Genomic DNA, 21,328 nt, shown 5'->3' on the forward strand with positions numbered 1-21,328 from the left:
TGGGATGAGCATCCAGCTGGTTGCTCAGGCCCCATACCTGGGGGCCATCCTGGGTTCCTGTCCTCTCACATGCACAGGGCAGCCACTGGCCAGTCTGGTTCATCCTCGATCCTGAACTTGGCCAGACCTTCCTGCCCGGCTCTGGAAGCCAGCCTCTCGCCAGTTATCGTGAGCCTCCCTCTGTGTCTCCTGGTCTCTCTCGCTCCTATGGCCATATTCCCACAGTAGCCAAAGGGGCCTCTTAACCAAACGGATCACACCATTCCCCTGCTTCAAACCTTCCAGTGGCTTCCCTAAACAAAGCCCCAAGTTGCCTGTCCCTCTGGTTGCCTCTCCATTCACTCTCCCCATTGCTCACTGTGTTGAAGCTACACATTTCTCATTGTCCCTTAAGACACCGACCTCATTCTCGTCTCTGGGCTTTTGTACTTGGTGTTACCTCTGCCAGAAGCCTCTCCCCTAACTCTTCCCTCGGCTCCTTTTCTGCCTTCTGGCCTCAACCAAAAATGACACTTCCCCAGAGGGGCCTTCCCTGACCGTGTTAGCTAAAGCAGGGCTCTTCTCAGCCGCCTGCCACGTTCCTCATCTTCCTAGCCCTTCCAGAAGCGGATCACCTTACTGACTGGGCTCTTGTTCAGCGTCGCGGTCCCCAGCTGCAACGGGAGGTCCAGGGGGCAGCGCTTTGCCCGCTGCCGTGGCCGGCATTTAGAATGGTGCCTGGCACACCAGAGCTGCTTAATAAATCTTTGTTGACGTCCTCCTGAGTCTCTGCCCCGATCACCTGGATCCTTTGCTGGGCCCCTTCCTGGAGCGGAGGCCTGGAGTTGAGCTTTCCCCGGAAGTCGGGTTCCACTCCCAGCCCAAGGGCCCATGGGCTGCGGGAGTCTGGACCCACTCCTCAGGCTTTTTCTGAGCTGACGTGTCCTCCTGTGAGAAGGCAGCTCTCTTCTCTGTCTCTGTCTCTCTCTGTCTCTCTCTTCTGGGATTATCTCTGAAGGCCGGGTGGAAGGCTAAGCCAGCTCAGCTATAATATTGACAAAGGGGTAGGTGTGGCCCGCGGTGGGCGGGGCAGACGCTGGAAGCCGGCCACGCCCCTTCTGGCCTCGCTCCCAGGATCGCGGCGCTCTGGTTGTCCCGTGGCTGTCCCAGGTCTCATCAGAGTCCCCTCCCAGACAGATGCTCCTCGTGGAGACCAGGTCCTGCAGGCGGTGCGCCCCTCCGGAGCTCAGACGAGGCGTGGGGGGCGCCCCCACGGGGGAGCAGACGGGGCGTGCGGTGGGACTGCCTGGGGTCTGGGTCCCACTACCTAAAAACATCCGGACCCCACGCCTTTCAGGAGAGCAGCCCACGTGGGCCCCTACATCTGGTTACAGGTCACGGAGGAGCAGTGACACCGTCACCAGCGCCCAAGAGCGACTCTTCGGAGGGCGCCGTGGTGGGAACCGCTAGGGACCGAGGAAGGGGGGGGGGGGGGTCTGTCGCTGTGCCCTCAGGGCCACCATTCTGATGGGCCTAATGGAGCCCAAGGATAGCCCCCAAAAGAGCCCTGGGTCCCTGCATTCAAGGAGGTGTCGCTGCTTTGCGTTCCCGCGGCTCCGGATGTGTGACCCTGTCCAGCCATGCACCCACCCCATCAAGGCACCGCTAGGACCAGGATAGGAGGCTGGGAGGTGGCAAGGCCCAGTTAGGTTGGTGGGCATATTCACTCTGCTCCCCACCTCAGTTTAAAAGCAGGGAGCTGCGGGCCGTGTGTGGCTATTAGGAGCCCCTCCCCACCCCTGCCTTGGGAAAGGCTCCCAGCGCCCCTGTGGGGTTTTCTTTGTAATTTCCTGGGTTTCCTGACCTTTTAGCAATGACCATGTACGGCTGATCCTTCCGGTAAAGCAATACGTGCCATTTCCTCTAAGCCCTGTCCGTAACTCCTTTGCTGTATCTGGGTGTCAGCCCTGAGACAGCGTGGGGGACTTTTCTTTCCTTAGGCCTTGCTGAAACTTCGAGTCTTCTGGGGCACTTGAAGATATGCCCACTCTCAGGGGGTTGGGCCTCAGGTGATTGTAATGGGGAGCCAGAGCCGAGAATCACTGGGCTGAGAGATGGGGCTGTAATGGAAGTCTGGGACGGAAAACCCTGGAGCCCACATATCCTCCTCCTGAGGGCTGGAGGGTCCGGTATGTTCTCCTTGGAGATCAGGCTGGTGGCCATGGCAACTGGTGGCTCTGGGCCTTGAGCAGCCTGTTGGCCCCCGGGCAGCCCCAGCACAGGAGATCCGCGTGTACGCGTCCCAGTCATTCCGAGGACTCTGCCCCCAGCCCCCAGTGCCTCCCCCATCCATCAGCTCAACAGGCCGTCTTCCTAAGCTGGCTTTTCCCGGCTACTCCTCCCCTCCCCTCCTTGCCTTCCTGCCCATTCTTTGGTCCTAGAATATGTGCTCAAACAAGAAAACATCAGGAGGAAAATCTCAGCCTGCCCACGTCCCAGATAAGTGACCCTTGATGACGGATGATTCCTTCCCCCCCCATCCAGAGGATCTACGGACATTCGCGGGGCCACCTCAGCTTCAGGGGCTGCCACAACTCTCAGCTATTTGTGTGTTTGGCTGTACAGGGAGGTGGGAAGCAGTTGTGGGTACGGGGGCGATGCCAGAGAGGGCAAGAGGGGGGAAAGCTGGGGTGACTTCTCTGGCCCGACAGCTTCCCCACTGGACAGGGCACCCGGGGGGGGGGGGGGGCGCGGGGCATGGCACAGACTGGCTATGGGCGTTCGGGCGGTTTTGTCTTTGGTAAATACGTTTCCCGGGCCGACCCACACGCTGTGTACTATGTGGTTTGGGATGAGTGTATGTGCCGGTGGAAGCCTGTGACCGAACGACTGCGGAGCAGTTTCCCCGGCCTCAGTTTTCTCATCCACCGAAATGGGTGAGACCCAATGAGACTGTTGCCACCGGTGTCCTTTGCTATCTGAATCGGGGAGCTCTATGAAGAAACAGTCCTGAGAGTGGCGTGGCCATGCCCTGGCTCTGCCGCGACTCCCGGGCAGAGGGGCACTGGCTGCCCCTCTCACCTTCGTGCACAGAGGGGCGGAGGGCAGGGCCTGGAGGGTGTCCCCCTGGGGGAACGCGGTCTTGAATATCCTTACACTTTCTATCCCTTTGCTGTGCTCCAGCTGGCAGTCCCAGCATCTCAGGCAGCGCGCCCAAGGGCTCTGGGTTTAGGGTACCTTACTCCACACACAATGCTGGTGGCGCCGACGGGGCGCCCGGCGGGGGGGGGGGGGTGGACTGTGGTCTCTCTGCGTGTGGAAGCGGGGAGCCACAGGGGGAGCCACACTGCTTCCGACTGGGGAGACGCCACCAGGGGGCTTAACACTGGGCGGGGCGGTTTCCCAGCCTCCCCTGGGATCATGGTGCATGGCCCCTGGGGCTGCTGCAGCCCGCCCCCCGCGGCTCTGCCCAGGCTGGGCCCCGGGAGCCCCGAGGCGCTGGCTTGAGGCCGCGCAGGGGGAGGGAACAGAGAGGGGGAAGAGACGCCAGCGCCGCCGGAGAAGCAGTCCATCCACAAGAGGGCGCAGTTTCACGTGTTTATTTTTGGCAGGAAGGAAATCATTGCAAACCTCTCGACTGACAAGGCTCGCCCCTGGAAACGTGCACATTCCACATGTAGTATTTCCCAAGTAACGCTGGCTTGTTTATCACATTCAAATGTCCAACAGAAATCCACGACTACCCAGGCACCAGAATCTCCACTACGGGTGGGGGGAGGGGAGGGGGGTGTTAGTCTGCAGAGAAGCTCCCTGGAGAACGAACAGGAACAGACACCATCAAATTTACAGCGAGATAGGAGCAGAGGCAGCCAGTGGATTTTGCTCGGGCAACTGCAAGCACGTCAAGCCATCCACTCTCTTCTCGAACCCTGGCATGCCAACTGCCCATCACAGCACCTTTAAAAGCAGAGGCACAAACGTCACGAGTGTTTGACCCTATAGGGCTGTGTGGTTCTAGATTTTATCAGAGGGCCGTCTTTAAAATAGAGGGTCTTCGATGTTGCCGGGTTATACAGATTTACAGATTTCTTTTTCCAGACCAGCAGTTCAAATGCTGCAACCATGACAAGTCAGTGTCATCAGGGCCTCATGTCTCCAAAGTCACTTCATCAAAACTGCGCTGTGTCAAAGGAGCTTCCCCACCAACCATGGGTTGTGACAAGTGGTGTTCCTCCTTGGCGTACAGATACGTGGTTTACAAACAGCTAATGTGTGAAACCGCAGACCAACGCAGAGGATTCCCGAACAATGGAAGACAGAGCAGTGACAACCTCGGATGCCTGGGCACCTCCACTCAAGGCCCGGCCAGAGACCGCATAACATCACCGGGGCCGGAGTCCACAACCCAACATATCTTGTCCCAGATCTTAATGTAAAAAATACTTGTCCAGGAGACTATATATTAACCTGGTACCAAAAGGGCCGTGGAGACTCAGGAGGTCGGGTTTCTCTTTTGGTTGAAGAGTTGGGGGTGGGGTGGGTATTTGGGTAACATGGGAAGCAATATGGCACAGAGAAATAGCTAATAGGGTTCATTAGGTTTTAAAGCCCACAATTTAATAAAAGGTAATAATTAAAAACAATACCCGTATTTACCTTAAAAAACATAAACCCCAAACATTCATCTCATTTCTTGGCCTTATGTTAGAATTCTATTGCTTCATTTACATGTAGATGATTAAAAATATAGAGAGAGATCTAGATATTCTGGTTATGTACATAAAGCAGAATCGAGGGTTAAAACAAAAATGGAATTTTGGAGTGTGGTCAAATAAGGTGCACAGAATCCAGAACCCTCGGGGGGGGGGGTCTGCTGGCCCCCCCCCTCCCCGAGACACTCTGTGTCCTGTGATGGCAGGAACCGGGCTCCATCCCCCACAATCGTGCAATGGTGCTCACGGTTTCAAGAACCACTAGGTGCAGTGTTTGGCTCAAGCTTGCCAGTGTCTTCACTCCGTCTCTGAGAAGTGGGACACTGTTCCTAGGTCCGATTCCCCTGAAATACTCTAGAACTTCGTCCTCTCTGCCCCCTGTTCCAGAGAAGACCTCATGGTGCCAGCAGAGAAGGGGGCATGGCTGAGGGTCTGGGGCTCTCGCCAGGACCGATTTCTGTGTGGATTTCAACACACGACAGACACTGGACTGCAACATTCGAGACATTTAAGGCAGCGGGTTGACTTAATGACTAGTTTTCCAGATCAAGGGCTATGGCATGTGCAGATCCGCCATGGAACTGCCGTGGTCTGTGCTGATGCGAGCAAGGGGCTGTTTCTACTTTAACTGGCATGTGGGTTACTGGATTCTGCACACTCAGAAAGCTGGGGGACCCGGTTACCCCTGAACAGTTATTTCTCTTCTGAATGCACGGCAGTCCGCGGCCCAAAGTGCTGTTGGGAGGACACGATTGGCAGCTGGCTTCGTTATCTTGGGAACGAAAGCGAGAACAAAATTTTACTTCGACCCCCATTTCCACACTTGCTAGCGCCAGTCGCTTCCACCAGAACTCTGGCGGAGGCCCAACCCACAGAGGACTAAGGCAATGGTGCCGACACGAAAGGGTTCTTCTAAATTACTTTTAAGAGCAATACTTTATAGACTGTCTTGTCACTGGGAAAGGCTGCAGAGGAAGCCCCGGCCCGGGGAGGGCACCTTCCTCTCCCTGGCTCGGGGCGAGGGGTTCCGCCTCTAGACAGGTTTCCCCAACCCCAGGCTGTGCTTCAAAAGAGAAGACCAAGAGGGGACTTGGGCCACGTCAGCGGGGTGGCTGGGGGAGGCCACGGGTTCTCGAGAGAGAACGGTCGGCTCATCACGGTCTCTGATGTCGACTGCAGCCGGAAACCAACACCACGCCCGTGTGGCGCGCTGGCCCCTTTGTCTTTGTTCCCTTCTGAACTCCCATGGCCGGAGCCGGGCAAGGGGGACTCTTGGTGCAGTCTGCGGTGGGGCGGGACACCTACGTTTCTGACCCTGTCCGAGTCTGCAGCTTAGCAGTGAGCAGATTCTGAGCATAGGCACAGTGGCAAAGAACAGTGTAACAGCCGCTGGTCAATTCCATTTGGTGGCAGCGCAATAGCAGCAAAGAAAATTCCCAAACAGCTCCGTGTGTATCCAGCTTTTGGAAAGGAAAACATTTTAAAAAAAAATCAATAAACAGGTTGTTGTTGTTTTTTTTTTTTAAATATCCAAGGGTTTCAGAGTTTCTGGTAACTGCTCTACCCAGAACGACGACGACACAACAGAAAACACACAGGAGTACGGCAGTCGTGTGGGAGCAGAAGTGACGATGCCACTTTTCAAGGGGGGAGACTGGGACCTCAAGACAAATGTGTCACCATCAGAAACAATAGCAATAATATAAAAGAAGCTGTCGTTCCCTAAAGGGCCGAGCCGCACAACTGCAGATACATTCCAAACTGGGTCAGTAACGAATGGAGGCACCGCCGTGGTCGCCGCGACTCCTGTCGGGAGCCCGGCCCTACAACATGCCACAGGGCGTCTGAGCGGTCACACCTGTTGGGAGACAGGCTTCTATGACTCACCTCCAGCCCTAGCCGCCCCCCCCCCCCCCCCCCCCCCCCAGGTTCTAGAAAATTGTCGTAGTTGTCTTCTTAGAGAATCTAAGACAATAAAAGACTAAAAGATGTCTGGAAATATGTTGTGTAGAAAAATTAACTCTCAGCTTAAAATAACATTCAAAAAGGCACTTCATCCTGTAGGAAAGAGATTCTGAGTTGGGTCAGCTGCTCCGAGCTGGGATAGAAAGGGACCGGTTGTCTGCTTGGAAGGGGGGATGGGCAGTTGAAAGGAAGTCCGATAGATATCAAGCTTTTTCTTTTTTTTTTTTTTTTTTTTCCATTTTTTTTCTTTTTGGTATGTTTTAAGAAAAGCAAATACCGTAAAATGCACGTCCCTTTATGAAATCTGTTAAAAGAGTTCATTTTAAAATAGTGTTTCTGTTCTTAAAAAATAAAACAGGTAGGTATGGCCACTTTGACCTCGCGGCCTGGAGCACGGAGTGTCCTCACTCCAGGCAGGTCCCCGAGGCCGAGGTCCCGGAGCGCACAGGCGGGGCGGGCGGAGGCCGGCGCTACCTATCACAGAGTCTGTGCAGCATGCTGTACACGTCGTCTTCCCGGCTCAAGCCCTCGAAGAAGGGGATGAGGTCCAGCAGCTCTGTGTCCGTCATGTCATCGAACCAGGACTGCACGGGCACCTGGAAGACAGCGTGTGGAGGGGGCAGCTGAACCGTGCCCGGCACTGGGGGCAGCTCCTAGCCCGACCGGTGCCCGCACGTTTAGCATTTTCTTTGGTAAGGAGGACGGGTGTCTAAAAAGCATCATCGTCATCATCTTGTTTGTTCTCTCCCGTCCCAACTAAGGTGGACCCAGAGCTACCTGGTTCAGGAAGAAGGCAGAGTTCAGTGTGTTTGCTTTTTAAGTGAAGTGTAAATGTCAGTGTGTGTGCGTCTGCTTGTTTTCTCTCCTGCCACAGAAAAGGTGGCCACGGCGCAGACCGTGTGAGAGCTGGCCTTGCCACCTGCCAGTTTCAAAAGCTCTTTCCACTGCGTCCAACAGCTCCTGACCCCTCAGAGCCCTTGGAGCCACAGTTACCTGCCGGCCACTGACACCACGGAGCCCACAAACCGGGCACGGCGAGGCTTCCAATTGTGCCGCTTTCTCAGCCAAAAGCAGAGAATTTCCTCCCATCCTTAGCAGCGATCGGTTAAAAGGAGGAGTATAAAATTTCAGGACGGTCTGAGCTCTGGGCACAGACAGGATTTTCCCTTAGTTTTAGACATGGGGGGTGGTGGCGGTAATGGGTAGCAGCCAGCGGTGCAAAAGAAGAGATGTAAAAAGGACTCTGGGGAAAGCAAAGGAGTTCACAAAAGTAACATTTTGGGCCCTTTGAAGGACTGCTCAGAAACGAAACGATTCATTGTATAGTTAAAAAATAGGGGCATCTGGGTGGCTCAGTCGGATAAGCATCCAACTCGGTTTCAGCTCAGGTCATGATCTCACGGTTCGTGGGACTGAGCCCCACATTGGGCTCTGTGCTGACAGCATGGAGCCTGCTTGGGGTTCTCTTTCTTTCTCTTTATGCCCCTCCCCCACTTGTGTTTTCTCTCTCTCTCTCTCTCTCTCTCTGAAAATAAAAAAAATATATAAACAAGGTAAGGATTAACAAAAAAATGACTACTCCTAGGGGAAGGGCAGGAAAAGAGGGAGAAGGCAGACATAGACACAAGACTTCTCCAAATTTATCTCTGTTGGTAGCTTTGATGTTGGAAATCATGGAAATGTGTTACATAATTGAAATAAAATTAAACCATTAAGAAAAGAAAGCAATAAAAAATGAACCCAAGGTGCATATAAACTTGGTGACATAACCACACCGAGAATTATTTCAAGTGATTTTAAAACGTAGTGTTCTGTCCGTACATTTCTCAAAGACACCCTAAGTGCGTGCAATTGTCTTATTAGTAGTAATAATATTAGTACTCTATTTGGAAACTATTCAACATATACTATAGAATAAGTCAAATATGTAATGAAGTGTTAATATATTTAGGAACCCAGAATTTCAGCACAAGAGAAGGAGATACAAATCCAAAAATAAAACCAAAGAAACTAAATAAAAACTGTTATAACACTGAACTGGAAAAACAATATGAATTTATGATTTAATTTTAATTCTAAAAATATATATATGTTAGCTCTGTCTAGTATAAAAGGCCAGAAGCAAAGGCCATCTCAGCAACAACGAGAGTCCATCCAAACTGTGGTCTCTCAATACCATTCCCACTCATAGGAACAAGGCTCCATAGAAAAGCGGTTGATTCCAGGGTGGAGGTAAGAAACGGACAAGACGAGCCTGGAATATCTTGTTGCACCAGAAGCAGGAAGCTTTCAAAGACTATTGTTATTTGAAGGGATGTCCGCTGTCCAAAGGTGAACGAACATTTGAGCATACAAAAGAATAATAAGTGTATTAAGTTATAACAATGAAAAATGCTTGAGTTCATCATAATGCCCCCCTCCCCCCAAATTCACTGGCTACTTTTGGAAGCTGCTAGACCATCGACTCATTACTCTGAAGGTTAAAGAATTAAAGAAAAAGAACCAAGACGTTACCCTGACTTCCCGATTCAAACATTCAAACTGAATTTAGGGTAATCAAGTAGTCGACGAGGGCAAATTTGATTTAAAAAAAAAGGGGGGGGGGATTTCTGGCCAACACACGTGGAAAGAATGACAGAATTTAGAAATCGCCATTTCGCAATTCTTAATGAAATAGTTGATGTAGGCAATGATCATCAACGACTGCTCCATTTCTAGGTCAAAGGTTGATGGGAAATTTAAAAACAGTAGGATCAGGCTAACAACACCTGACTCCAAAGACCAATTTGAAGTCTTTAAAAGTGGGACAGCCTGACATGATATGCCTCCTGATGTGATAACATACTAGGTACACAATACCACCTGTGATGTGTTCTGGAAAAAACAAAACTGAACCTGCACTGAATCAAGCAGTAGTGCTCTAAGTACTTGTTCACGGGAAACATGGGAAAACAGCACGAGGCCGCAACTAGACAAATCCAGAAGAGGGGACATTTCTGTAAGACACACAACTAGACTTTCTTCAACCGGTAAATAGGACGGAAGAAAAAGGGAGAGGGGAGGGAGAACCGTTAAGATTATACGCATTATTAACCAGAGCAATGCATGGACCTTGCTTGGTTCTGATTCAAACAGTCCAAATGCAGGACATTTCGAGATGATAAGGAAAATATGAACACAGTCTGGATATTAGAGAGTATTAAGAAACTGTTAGCTCTGTCAGATGGGATAATGGAATTGTGATTGTATTAAGAAGTAATCCTTATCTGTTAAGAGACACATGACAAAATGCATTACGATGAATTTGATTAACTCACTATAATGAATGCATGTAAATATAATAAATTTGGAACGTTTACTCAAATAATCATTACTCACTAACTGAATCTAGCTTGAACTCAGTTCTTTGCTATATGGGGAGCCACAGAGCTCTGGATTCAAGGAAAGGACGCTGCGGGGCCTTTTGTTCAGTGTGAGAAGCCCAGGCTCGGGAGGAAGCCCGCTCTCCGGGAAAGGCTGCCTGAGCTGAGGGCCAGTGTGGCGGTCCTGCTGATGGCTGGCAGTCACCAGCGGGGTTGGCTGACCTCCCTTTCCCTGGAAACGTAGGACGGGAGGTGGGAGAGCATGTCTCTCTTGCTTGGACGGTCATGCTGCACCCAGTGAGCAGGCGCTGGGGACTGTCCCACTCCGGGGAGTTTTAGGTAGGAGATGTCCCCACTGTATACTTTTCAGACATCGTTGTGAGGTAGGAAAGCTTGGCAGGCTTGTCTGAAGGCCTTTATCGAGGTGTTTCATTCATGCTTGTTTAAGGACGTCGTCTGCTGAAGAGGTAGCCAGGCCTTTTGCGTCTCCGGGAGCCACGAGCCAGCTCCAGGAGGTTTGCGACGGAACCCTTCTCGGGAACAACATTAACAACGCTGAGATGCATCCCCACCGAGCACCTACCCATCACAGGCACCGTTCTAAGCGCTTTCCACGCTCTGCCGCGCTCGATCCTCCAACCATCCTATGGGTCAGCACCCCCAGAATTCCCATTTGGTGGACGAGGCAACTAAGGCTCAGTGAGGTGAACGAACTGGGTCAGTGTCACGCAACTGCTAAGTGGCAGAGCTGGGGTTTCACCAAGGCCAGGCCAAGAGAGCTGGCGCAGGTGCTTGAGAGCAGGCAGGCGAAGCTGGACGGGGCCCCCCCCCCGTGCTCTCCCCCGGGGCTACTTACTGCGTTCTCAGGATGGAAGATGTAGGAGGCCGGAGAATTGTCCACGATGATCACTTTGCTCAGCTCCCGGCCCAGGCGACTCAGGTCTTTCACGTAGTTGCCACGATGGAAGACGCACGATTCTCTGAAGAGCCGGGCCCGGAACACGCCCCAGCGGTCCAGCAGGTCGGCCACGGGGTCTGCGTACTGGAAAGCAGGAGCCGTGGTGAAGGCCGGGCGCCTGGAAGAGCCCAGAGACCTGCCCTACTGCAGCAAGATCCACACTACTTTTCCAGACAGGGGTTTACATAATTGGACGTGTTTTAGGATCCTGCTCGCTTTCCTCTCCATGTGTGTGAGACAGCCTGGCTGCTTCAATTTCTCTCACTTCTCATATCCAGTCCGTCAGAAGTTCTTGGCGGTTCCGCCACCAAGAGTATCTTGAATCGACCTGCATCTGTGTGTATACCGCCCGGCTCCCGGTGTAACCTCTGCCTGGGGCAGCTGCGTGAGCCTCTCAAAGGGCCTGCCCGCTCCCCCTTGCGTCTCCTTTGCAGCCCACGCAGCCGCTCCTCTCATGTCCCATCACCCCTGCTTACGACACCCCGCCGCGGACCCACTGGCCCAGGAGTAAGGCCCGCACCCCTCAGGGCCCGCCCTGTCCCGCACGGCCACGGCTACGTGATGTGTGCCCCCGCTCAGCTCCAGCTCGTCACCCGAGCCGCACTGGCCTTGAACGTGGTCAGAACCCCTGCACCAGTGCTCCCTGCGCACGCAACATCCCCTCCTCAGGTCTCTGCACCAACTTCTCCTTCTGTCCCTTCGCCTTTCGGGTCTTGGCTTTCCTTACCACCCACGTAGAGCCACCTATACCTCCCTCTCTGGCTACCGGGGTCTCACGGTGGCTTCCTTCACAGACCTCACCACCCCCGGGGATTACCGGATTTTCTCTTCTCTGGCCAGAGCGCAGGCCTTGTCTGGCGTGTCCACCAGGATGTCCCGGGCACCTTGCACCGCGGTGGGGGCTCAGTAAACACTAGTTTTGCCACCGAACGAATGAGTAGACGCTGCGTTTGGCTTGTGTGGCATGAGGCCGCACTGCCTCCTACGGGTGATCTGAGGAGCTGGGCCAGACCAGCACCAGCACGGGGACGGTGACACCCACTTCTGTTTACTTGAAGCCCAGGAGGTTTTTTTCAACTTTGTTTTGCTTTTTCAGTGAGAGAGAGAGAGAGAGAGAGAAAGAGACAGAGAGAGAGGGAGAAGGGGAAAGAGAGAATCCCAAGCAGGCTCTATGCTCAGTATAGAGCCTGATGCGGGGCTCAGTTCCACCATCCCGGGATCACGGCCTGAGCCGAAATCAAGAGTCAGAAACTCAACTGACTGAGTCACCCAGGTGCCCCGCAGAGCCCACGAGTTTTATGGGAGGGAGTGTGGGGCTCACCGTATTTGGCCTTCTCTCATGGCCTGGGGGATTTTCCCAAAGCAAGCTGAACCGGATAAAGAAATAAAGAGGTCTTCCCTGAGGGAAAATCTTCATAAATGAAGATGTCGAAAAGACGGGGTTCCCATTGAGTGGCTGGGGCTGGAAGTGAAAGAGAGGTGACAGCACAAAGACCAGCAACTCTGCCAGGGAGGCAGGAAGTACCCGGAATGCACAGCAGCCCCCGGGGTGCAGAGAAATGCCAGCACGCTGCAGGATGTGGGGCTACGGGCCTACGGGCAGCAGCTCTAACTCTGTGGCAATGTCCTCCTTTCCCCAGACACATCCCGAGGGGGCAGAGTCCAGGAGCAGGCCATTTCCTGCTGACCAGGCAGGCACTGCAGTTTTCCGCTGGAAAGGGCAGTACCCACCGGTACTAGGAGGCTGACTCTAGGTGGAAATAGTGATTAATTTCCACATAATTGTGAACACTGGCGGTGGCATACATCCTTCAAGAGAACGTCTGAGTCTGGGGGCTCCAGGCCTTAGAGGTAAATGTGCAGAATGTAAGCTTCATGAGGGCAGGGGCTTTGTCTCCTTTGTTCTCTGCCGTATCCCCAGTGCCTAGTACAGAGCCCGACACACAGGAGGTTCTAAGCAAGTATCTGTTGGGTGAACGAATCAAAAAGGAAACTTAGATGAGGAAACAGACATAGAAGGGTTCTGACATCAGCTCAGGGCTCCTGTGGGTTTCTGGGCTGTGGGCCAGGAGGTCCACGGCACCAATGGTGCTGGCTGGGAGCTGAGCCCAGAGCCAAGAACCGGGGAGCGCCCACCTGTCCGCAGAGCTTGTGCATCAGGGAGGAAAGGGCCGGAAGGCTGCACTTGGGAGCCGACTCGGCTGAGCCAGGCTGGAGTAGCAGTGAGGGAAGGGCTGGAGAGACAGGTGGAGGTGCAGGTGGGAGACGTCCAGGAAGAGACTGAACAAGGATGTTTAAGTGCTGGCGACTACTACCGAGAAAGAGTGTTTCAATTTTGCCAGCTTCCCCCCCCAAATGCCCTCCTAACCCCCACCCCCCAATTCTTAATCTACCACACCGGTGCCATCTTCCTGTTTGTTATTTCTGCAGTTGTCACTTCAGGCTCCTCGGTGCCCCAGAGCCCCGCCAGGAGACCCATCCACGCTATGGTTCGTCTTGGTGCCATTCGTGGGAAAGAGCGCCCACTGGGGAAGATTATGTCTTCCCCGAGGCCATGCTCTTTTTAGCATGCCAAAGTGAGGCCTAGGTTTTGGATTCCCTTTCTACCGAGCTCATGCCCTAAGGCCTGCCAATGAGTCTGGCAGAACGTTGTGCAGGTGGGGCTCCCTCTCATCTCAGCCGTGACTGAGACATGATTCAAACCAGGAATGCCCCGTCTGGCAAAGCGGTATGTCTGGGCACCTGGGGTCAGAGTCCCCAGCACGCAGAGGAGAAGGGAGCCACCCAGAGCCAGGACATTGTAGGGGGTGGGGAAGGGGAGAGTCCTTGCAGCAGGTCTGGAGATGAGCAGATTGCTAAACTGTGCCCCACAAAGCTCATCTCTGGGGCCACCTCAGAGTCCCCAAGGTGCCCACGGGGACACTGGTGGTGCCACCAACAAATGGATGACGCTGGCCCCATCAGAGTCAGGATCTGAGGGGTGGTCATGGCAAGGATCTCCTCCGAGGAGTGGGGCCCGCCCTCTCCACCTGAGGCACAGCACCTCAGCACACCTGTGAAAGGGCAGACATAACCATACGGGGGTGGGGGGGGGTCGTCCTATGCACCTGCTACTTCCTTTAAACAGTGGGGAAAGGCAAAGAAACCACTCTCTTTGGTTAGAGCCAGTGTAGACGCTGGGTCAAAGATTCATACCAAGCTATAAGGCCAAAACATGTGAATTATTTTGTCATCATTAATAATTATGATAATTAAACCCTGAGCACCAGGAGACTTACCACGCGACCGTGCCCGCAGGGCATATGGAGCACAACAGGTGCTCCAGGAACGTTTGCTGAATGAGTCCAGCACGGCGCTCTGCCCTTTACAAGTATTATTTCATTTGATCCACCCCATGTGGTAGAGGAAATCATCCCCAATTTCTAGAAGAAATGGAGTCAAGACAAGTGAAGTCACTTGTCCGAGATTACATGGCTCACTAGGGCAGTCAGAACCCTCCTCTGGCCCGTGCATGTGGCTGAGTCTTGGACACTTATCCTTCCCCATACCTGTGTGAGCCAATGGAGGACACAAAGGCTTGAGCCCCTAGCAGGGGTCTGCCAGTCGACAGCCGAGGGGCAGATGCCCTTTGCCAGTTACACGGGACACACTGATTTCCTGGCCTGTGGACATCCAGCTTGAGGCGGCTGCAGGCAGCAACTTCACGGAGCATTTGTTCCAAAGGCTCCCTGTCACCATGGTAATAACCCAGAAGCCTTTCAGGCTGGCGCTGTGCACGTGGCCTGCATCCATCCCATCTGGGGTGGGAAACTGTCACCATGGGAACAGCCTCCCACACCTTAACAGAGGGCTGCCTGGCAGACAGGGGGTCAGGGTGGAGGGGCTGGGGGAGCCCAGCTGGGAGCAGGACGTACCTTGGCCAAGCTGGCAGTAAAGAGCACACACTCAAAGAGCTGGCCCATCCTCTGGAGGAACTCGTCCACGTGGGGCCGCTTCAGCACATACACCTGCAACGGCAGCAAACAGCAGGCCGGTCAGTCATGGCAGCTGCTGGGGTGGCCTGGGCCCAACACCCACATAGGAAGAATTCCTTAAAAGGGAACTGCTTGCTGTCCCCAGCTCTATGGGTGGGGGGGACACCCCAACTGTATGAGGGCTACACAGTCAGATGCGGCACGTTAGGCCACACACACACTCCTCAGACCGGGCTCCCGGTCTGAAGAGGGAAAGGGAAGCTGACCGCGGTACTGGGGGGTCTTACGGATCTTCAGAACCAGTAAGTAGAAGGGTTGTGCCGTGTTTGTGCGAAATGGCTCCTTCTCTCACCCGTGTTTCTCAGTACGTGTTGTGGGTCAGGCCCTATGTGGACACAGGCTACGGCCCAGGGGCCGTCCATTCAGACGTCCAGGCCCGACCCAATGTCTGGCAGCTCTGGGACAAGCGGCCACCTCGTACCCTCGACTGGAACACCTCTCTCGCCAGGAAGGCCTGGGGTGGGCGCGCAGGCCCAGCAAAGAGGCGAGAGGTGCCCTCCCTGTCAGTGTGGGAAGCCATCCACTTGACGCCGCAAAGGTGACTCTACTTGAGCTCGGTACAGAAATAGACTTTGGGGGACGTGACGCCAACCTACTCCCAGGGCCCCATCAGGAGGGGCCTCCAGGCAGAGGGGGGCAAAGAAGAGGCCTTCCTGGAGTGGCTGGGTGGCTCTGTGCTCCTGACTGGGGAACCTGAACAAATCTGAGGAGACCAGGGAAATGGGAGACAAGGCAAAGCTGGTGAGAGAAGATAGGGAAGGTGGGAGGAGGGAAGAACTAATTAAAACTTGAATAAATTCCATGTGAAATTAGCCACTTCCCTAAAATAAATCAAACTTATTAAAATTCAATTCAGCTCATATTCACTGAGCCCCAGCTCTGTGCTCAGTCTGAAGAAGTTACAAAAATGAACAAAACACAGGCCTTGCCCTTGAAGAGCTCACAGTCTAGAGCAGATACAAATAAGAACAAATCAAACTAAGCATGCATATCCAAGTTGTAGTAGACAGATAAATTAAGGACAATGAACTCCCCTCTCAAGGGGAAGGATCACAGAAGGTAACATCTGGCCTGGGCCTTGCAGGATGAACAAGAGTTCACCAGGCTGGTAAGGACGAGAAGTAAGCTTCCAGGCAGAGGAAGCGGTAGGAGCATGAGACCTGGCCTGAAAATACCTGGGTGTGAGAGCAAGGCCAGAGCCCTTCGTGACCGGCCCTTTAGAGACGGGGGACAGACGAAGTGGCTAAAGAGGAAGTGTGAAAGGCAGGTCAGGGGGAGCACATGTGAGGCCGTGAATGGCAGATGTTGCCAGCTGTCTACCCACGGAGTCACAGAGTGGGGACGGGGCTCTGTACCACACAGGGGATGCGTGCATGGCAGAAGAATTCTGCACAGAGCCAGGACTCGGTGGGAAACTTGTGGCCCACTGAAAGACTGGGGTAAGCACGGTCTGTGGCCGAGGGTGGAGTGAAGGGCCAGAGGCCTGGCGGGGGCGCCAGCAGGGCCGTGAGGAGCTGGGAGGCTGGGGGTGGGGCTGGGGCAGGCCCCTACTTTGTCCATGAGGCTCCTCGGTGCCAGGGAACGGGTGCGGCCTGTGGTCCTCAGTCTCCTTGGGAATGCTGCTTGGAAAGCAAGCTTTGCTACACGCAGAGGGCAGGAGACTGATTTGGGAACTCTGGTGTTGGTGCCTCTGGCAGAGAGGAAGGTCCTGGGCCCGGATGCCGGCGTCCAGGCCCGCGTCCGCGTGCAAGTAACCAAGAATAGGCCCATCGGGACCTGCACAGCCTATCCTGGATTACTTGAACGAGGCCACGGCCTTCGCCAGGGCCTTGGTCCTCCTCTTGGCGCCTGTGGCTTCATTCCCTCAGGAGAGAGGGTTTCTGATCCCACCCCTGGGACCCTGGAGTATCTATCGCCATATGAATCACAGTACAGTCTGGAGGGAGGCTGGGGGAGCCGGGGTGGCTCCTTTGAGAGTGGGCTGGCCGTCGCAGGTCAGGCCCTGAGGGTCATGCTCACAGTTGCAAGGTAAGAAGGAAGGATTAATTTCTCTCCTAATTCCTGCCATGCCAGCGGGCAGCCTCTCCTTTGTCTCGTTATTTTGTAGCAGAAGCCAAGGTACTAAATGAAGCCTTAACTGCTTCTCAGATGCTGAGTTAATTCAGTTGATGCTTTTGCAAATGTTAAATGCCCAAGTGCCTGTCTTTCGGCTCCCTGCTGGCTTTTAAAAGCATGACATGTGGAGACACTGGCAATAAAGCTGCCTTTCCAAGGGCCAGCTTCCTGGCAAGACCTCCTGCCTGGGAAGGGAAGGGACCAGGGTAACAGGAAAAGAGCCATGGGCCAGGAGGCGAAAGACTGGAAGTCTCATTTTAATTCTTTCCATGATGTGACCTTGAACCAACCCTTTCTCTGGCCGAGCCTCAGTTTCCCCATCTGGACAACGACACGGTCGGACCAGCTGATTTCCAAGACATCAACTCTGACACCCTGTCCTCAAGGGCCAAGGAAACTACTGGTGTTGTTAAGGAAAGACATCCTGTTATGGCTCAAGCACCAAGAGAGATTTTCCTTCCTGAGATATAAACACAATCAGGTCAGAGACTCTCCCTTTCAGACCCTGGGTCGACAAGAAGAGGGTCACACCGTCCCTGTGGAAAACCTTACAAATCGCCCCTACTCCTCAACTTCCAAGGCTAGGAGTTTTCCCACAGTGTTCCAGTATGTTCATAAATGAAGCTATTCCTGGAGAAGCTTCATGCAGATAAGGGGAAAAAAACCATCAGAACAAAGATGCGTGCCAATTAACTAGGGCATCTTTATTCAAAGTTGTCTCCTGATCCAAAAACACACATCCTTTTGGTTGGGATTTTTGCGAAAGATCCGCTGGAGAACATGATGTAGGAGTGACAAGATCAGTCTGGAGTGGCAGGTATTGGAAATTGACATCTCTTCCCAACATCCCACCATAAGTGGGTACTTGCGGCATTTTCCTTTTGCCTGCTAGGAGAGTAGCCGAAAGCCATTACATGAGGAAGTTAATTAGACCATCAAGCTAGGCCAGTGGGGGATATGGAAACTTCTAAAAGTCTGAATCAAATCAAAGAACTATTCTAACTTGCAACCACATCTACTATCTACAAATGGATTATAGTTTCCCTTATACACTCACTATAAAGTAAATGCATCGGTGAAAAAAAGAAAGCAGGAAATCACTGTATTTATTTTACAAAGCTTGCTCCCTTTTGAGTCAGTAATAAAAGTGTTGATGAAATGGGAATTTAGAATTAAGTTCATAGGAAACGTAATTACCAAAAAATGCTAATTGCAGCTCTGATTCAGCTTTGATTTCTTACCTGATGTATAGTTCCATCGATTTCAACCGGAACAATAAAATCAGCATTACTAATGGGCTAGAGAGAAAAGAAATTATAATTAATATATCCGAAAGAACAAAATAAAATTGGAAACTTTAGAAAGAATAAGGTTTGCCTGGACCAATGTTTTTATTATTGGAAAAAACAGCTAAACATATTTTTTTTAATGTTTATTTATTTTTGAGAGAGGCAGAGAGAGAGCGAGCAAGCAGGCATGAGCGGGAGAGGAGCAGAGAGAGGGAGACACAGAATTTGAAGCAGGCTTCAGGCTCTGAGCTGTCAGCACAGAGCCCAACGTGGGGCTTGAACCCATGACCCGTGAGATCATGACCTGAACCGAAGTTGGACACTTAACCGACAGCCACCCAGCTGTCCCTGGAAAAAAGTTTTAGGTGAAGGATGTTGAAGTATGCTTTGATTCCTTAAAATAAGCACAAGCAGGAAAGCACATTTTTTTCTGTTCTGAATATCGTTAAACTTTCAGCATCTCGGTCCAACCTCTGTATCATCTCCCTGGCCTAAACAACAAAGGTAGGGCAGCCTGGCCAGAGAATGGGGCTCCTCAGAAACTCCAGTTCTCGCCTAGAGCCCTGCCACATGGTGTGGAACCAGTACTGGCCACCAGGGGGAGGAGGTGAGAGCCCAGTGGTCCCAGAGGACTTGCGACTTGGGGGGAAACTGATTTGTATTGGACCCACGGATGTAAGCTGCCCTGTGATGGGCTGCTGGGCAGGAGATGCTGAGCACAGGACACAAAGCAGGGCCACAGACGTGAGGTGAAATCAGAGGCCACAGGCCACGGCCTCGGCTCCTTTCCCTCTGGACCTTCGTTTCTCCTCTCTTCCACAGCTGCGGTAATGGGTCTGATGTGTGCCCATGGCTCCATCTGGTCCTGAGCAGCAGTGATTTCCGCCTTGCCTGGCACCGTCTCCTGCCCTGGGCAGTGGGGAGAGCCGGCCCACCCTGGATTGCTCTGTTCTAAGTAACACAATACCCAGCACAGCCACAAACTTAAGCCTATTTAAAGTAACTCTTTGACAATACTAATGATACTTAAAATGCAAACATGATTATTTCGGCAGTCCTCGTGTGAATCAATACCAGGTTTAACATGAAGTTCTAAATGGAAGTCCACAAATGAGGTAGCAACTACTCCAATGAACAGGCCCAAGAGACTCAGAACACAAACCCCTGGGACAAATAGGAGGAGACAGCAGGTGTGCGGTGGCTATTGGGCAGGGGTGCGGACAGGGGTGTGCAGGGCAGAGTCTCTGGTCAGAATCTGAACTGGGGTCTGCTTTTATTAAGCCCATCATCATACACACATGCAATGTTCTTTGCTAAGTAAACAGAAAATACTAGAACACAGAACCATTGCTAAGCACTCAATAGAGTACCTGAAGCTTAAGATTACAGTTTATTCACTCTTGCGGTTGGAAGGCCAAGGATGAGTTCAGTATTTTATAATTCCACAACAAAATACAAAATCATGAAGGAAGAAACTCTAACAAGGCATTATTAGATTGCAAAATCATATTCCATAGAGTATATTAAAAGAGAACAACCATTCCCCAGCTCAAATCAAGCCTCAGCCTCGGTTTCTTCTTACGTGCTATGTAAAGGAGGCCATGCCAAGCCATGGTTCTTAGCCTGGGTCTAAGAGCCTCTGTGTGAAACAGCTGTAGGTTTACAGTTGTATGATCTCAAGAGAGGTCACAGCTTTCAGATTCTCCAAGGCCTCTGAAATGCCCCAGAACATTAAAAACTGTACAATAAAGGCAGTTGCCAGAGGGAAGGTGGGTGGAAGGATGGGTGAAATAGATCAAGGAGATTCAGAGCACACATACCTGGCCTTTGGCTCCCTGAGCAGTGCCATGGCAGTGGGCAAGAATAAGCACCTTGTGAAAGGTGGCAAAAAGGCAGCCACGAAGAAAGTGGTCGAACCACTTTCTAAGAAAGATTGGTAGGATGTGAAAGCACCCGCTACATTTAATATAAGAAATCCTGGAAAAACAGTAGTCACGAGGACTCAAGGAACCAAAACTGCATCTGATGGCCTCAAGGGTCGTGTTTTTGAAGTGAGCCCTGCTCATCTGTGGAAGGATGAAGTTGCATTTAGAAAATCCAACCTAATTACTGAGGATGTTCAGGGCAAAAACTGCCTAACATCCATGGCATGGATCTTTCCCGTGACAAAGTGTGCTCCATGGTCAAAAAACGGCAGACTATGATTGAAACTCATATTGATGTCAAGACTACTGATGGTTACTTGCTTTGTCTGTTTTGTGTTGGCTTTGCTATTAAAAAAAAAAAAAGCAACAATCAGATTCAGAAGATCTCTTACACTCAGCACCAATAGGTCCGCTGAGTTCAGAAAAAGATGGTGGAAATCATGACCCGAGAGGTGCAAATGACTTGAAAGAACTGGTCAATAAATTGATTCCGGACAGCATCGGAAAAGACACAGAAAAGGCTGGTCAGTCTATTTATCCACCCCGTGATGTCTTCATTAGAAAACTAAAAATGCTGGGGCACCTGGGTGGCTCAGTCGGTTAAGTGTCTGACTTCAGCTCGGGTCATGATCTCAGGTTTGTGAATTCGGGCCCCGAGTCGGGCTCTGCGCTGACAGCTCGGAGCCCGGAGACTGCTTCCGATTCTGTATCTCCCTCTCTCTGCAACCCCTCCCTTGTTCGCACTCTCTGTCTCTCAAAACTAAATATTAAAAAAATTAAAAAAAAAAAAAGAAAAGAAAAGTAAAAATGCCGAAGAAGCCCAGGTTTGAATTGGAAAAGCTCATGAAGCTTCATGGTTTGAAGGTGGTAGTTCTGGAAAAGTTACTGGGGATGAGACCGGTGCTAACGTTGAATGAGCTGATGGGTAAGAGCCTGTAAGAATCTGTTTAAAATTCAGACATTTAATGGTGACAAATAAAAAATCTCCT

At 52.2% G+C, this 21,328-nt stretch overlaps 1 protein-coding gene and 1 pseudogene across 7 annotated transcripts in view; one reads left to right on the top strand and one right to left on the bottom strand.

Moving 5' to 3' along the window:
- Positions 1 to 3,563: 3,563 nt before the first annotated feature.
- The window catches only part of CTDSPL (CTD small phosphatase like), a 121,235-nt gene continuing 103,470 nt past the window's right edge, over positions 3,564 to 21,328 (bottom strand). For 3 of the 7 annotated variants that reach the window (XM_042954705.1, XM_042954703.1, XM_042954707.1), the window contains 5 exons: positions 18,367 to 18,423; positions 14,891 to 14,983; positions 10,875 to 11,060; positions 7,131 to 7,252; positions 3,564 to 6,151 (listed from right to left, as the gene is read on the bottom strand). In XM_042954705.1, coding sequence (XP_042810639.1) covers positions 6,085 to 6,151; positions 7,131 to 7,252; positions 10,875 to 11,060; positions 14,891 to 14,983; positions 18,367 to 18,423 — 525 coding nt within the window. In that variant the 3' untranslated portion in view covers positions 3,564 to 6,084. Of the gene's footprint in view, positions 7,253 to 8,757; positions 10,549 to 10,874; positions 11,061 to 14,890; positions 14,984 to 18,366; positions 18,424 to 21,328 lie in introns of those variants that run through there. The other 4 variants (XM_042954708.1, XM_042954706.1, XM_042954704.1 and 1 more) reach the window with 3 other exon arrangements.
- LOC122229507 lies at positions 20,262 to 20,946 on the top strand (annotated as a pseudogene).

The sequence above is a fragment of the Panthera leo genome, chromosome C2 (assembly GCF_018350215.1).
Source record: "Panthera leo isolate Ple1 chromosome C2, P.leo_Ple1_pat1.1, whole genome shotgun sequence".
Lineage (NCBI taxonomy): Eukaryota > Metazoa > Chordata > Mammalia > Carnivora > Felidae > Panthera > Panthera leo.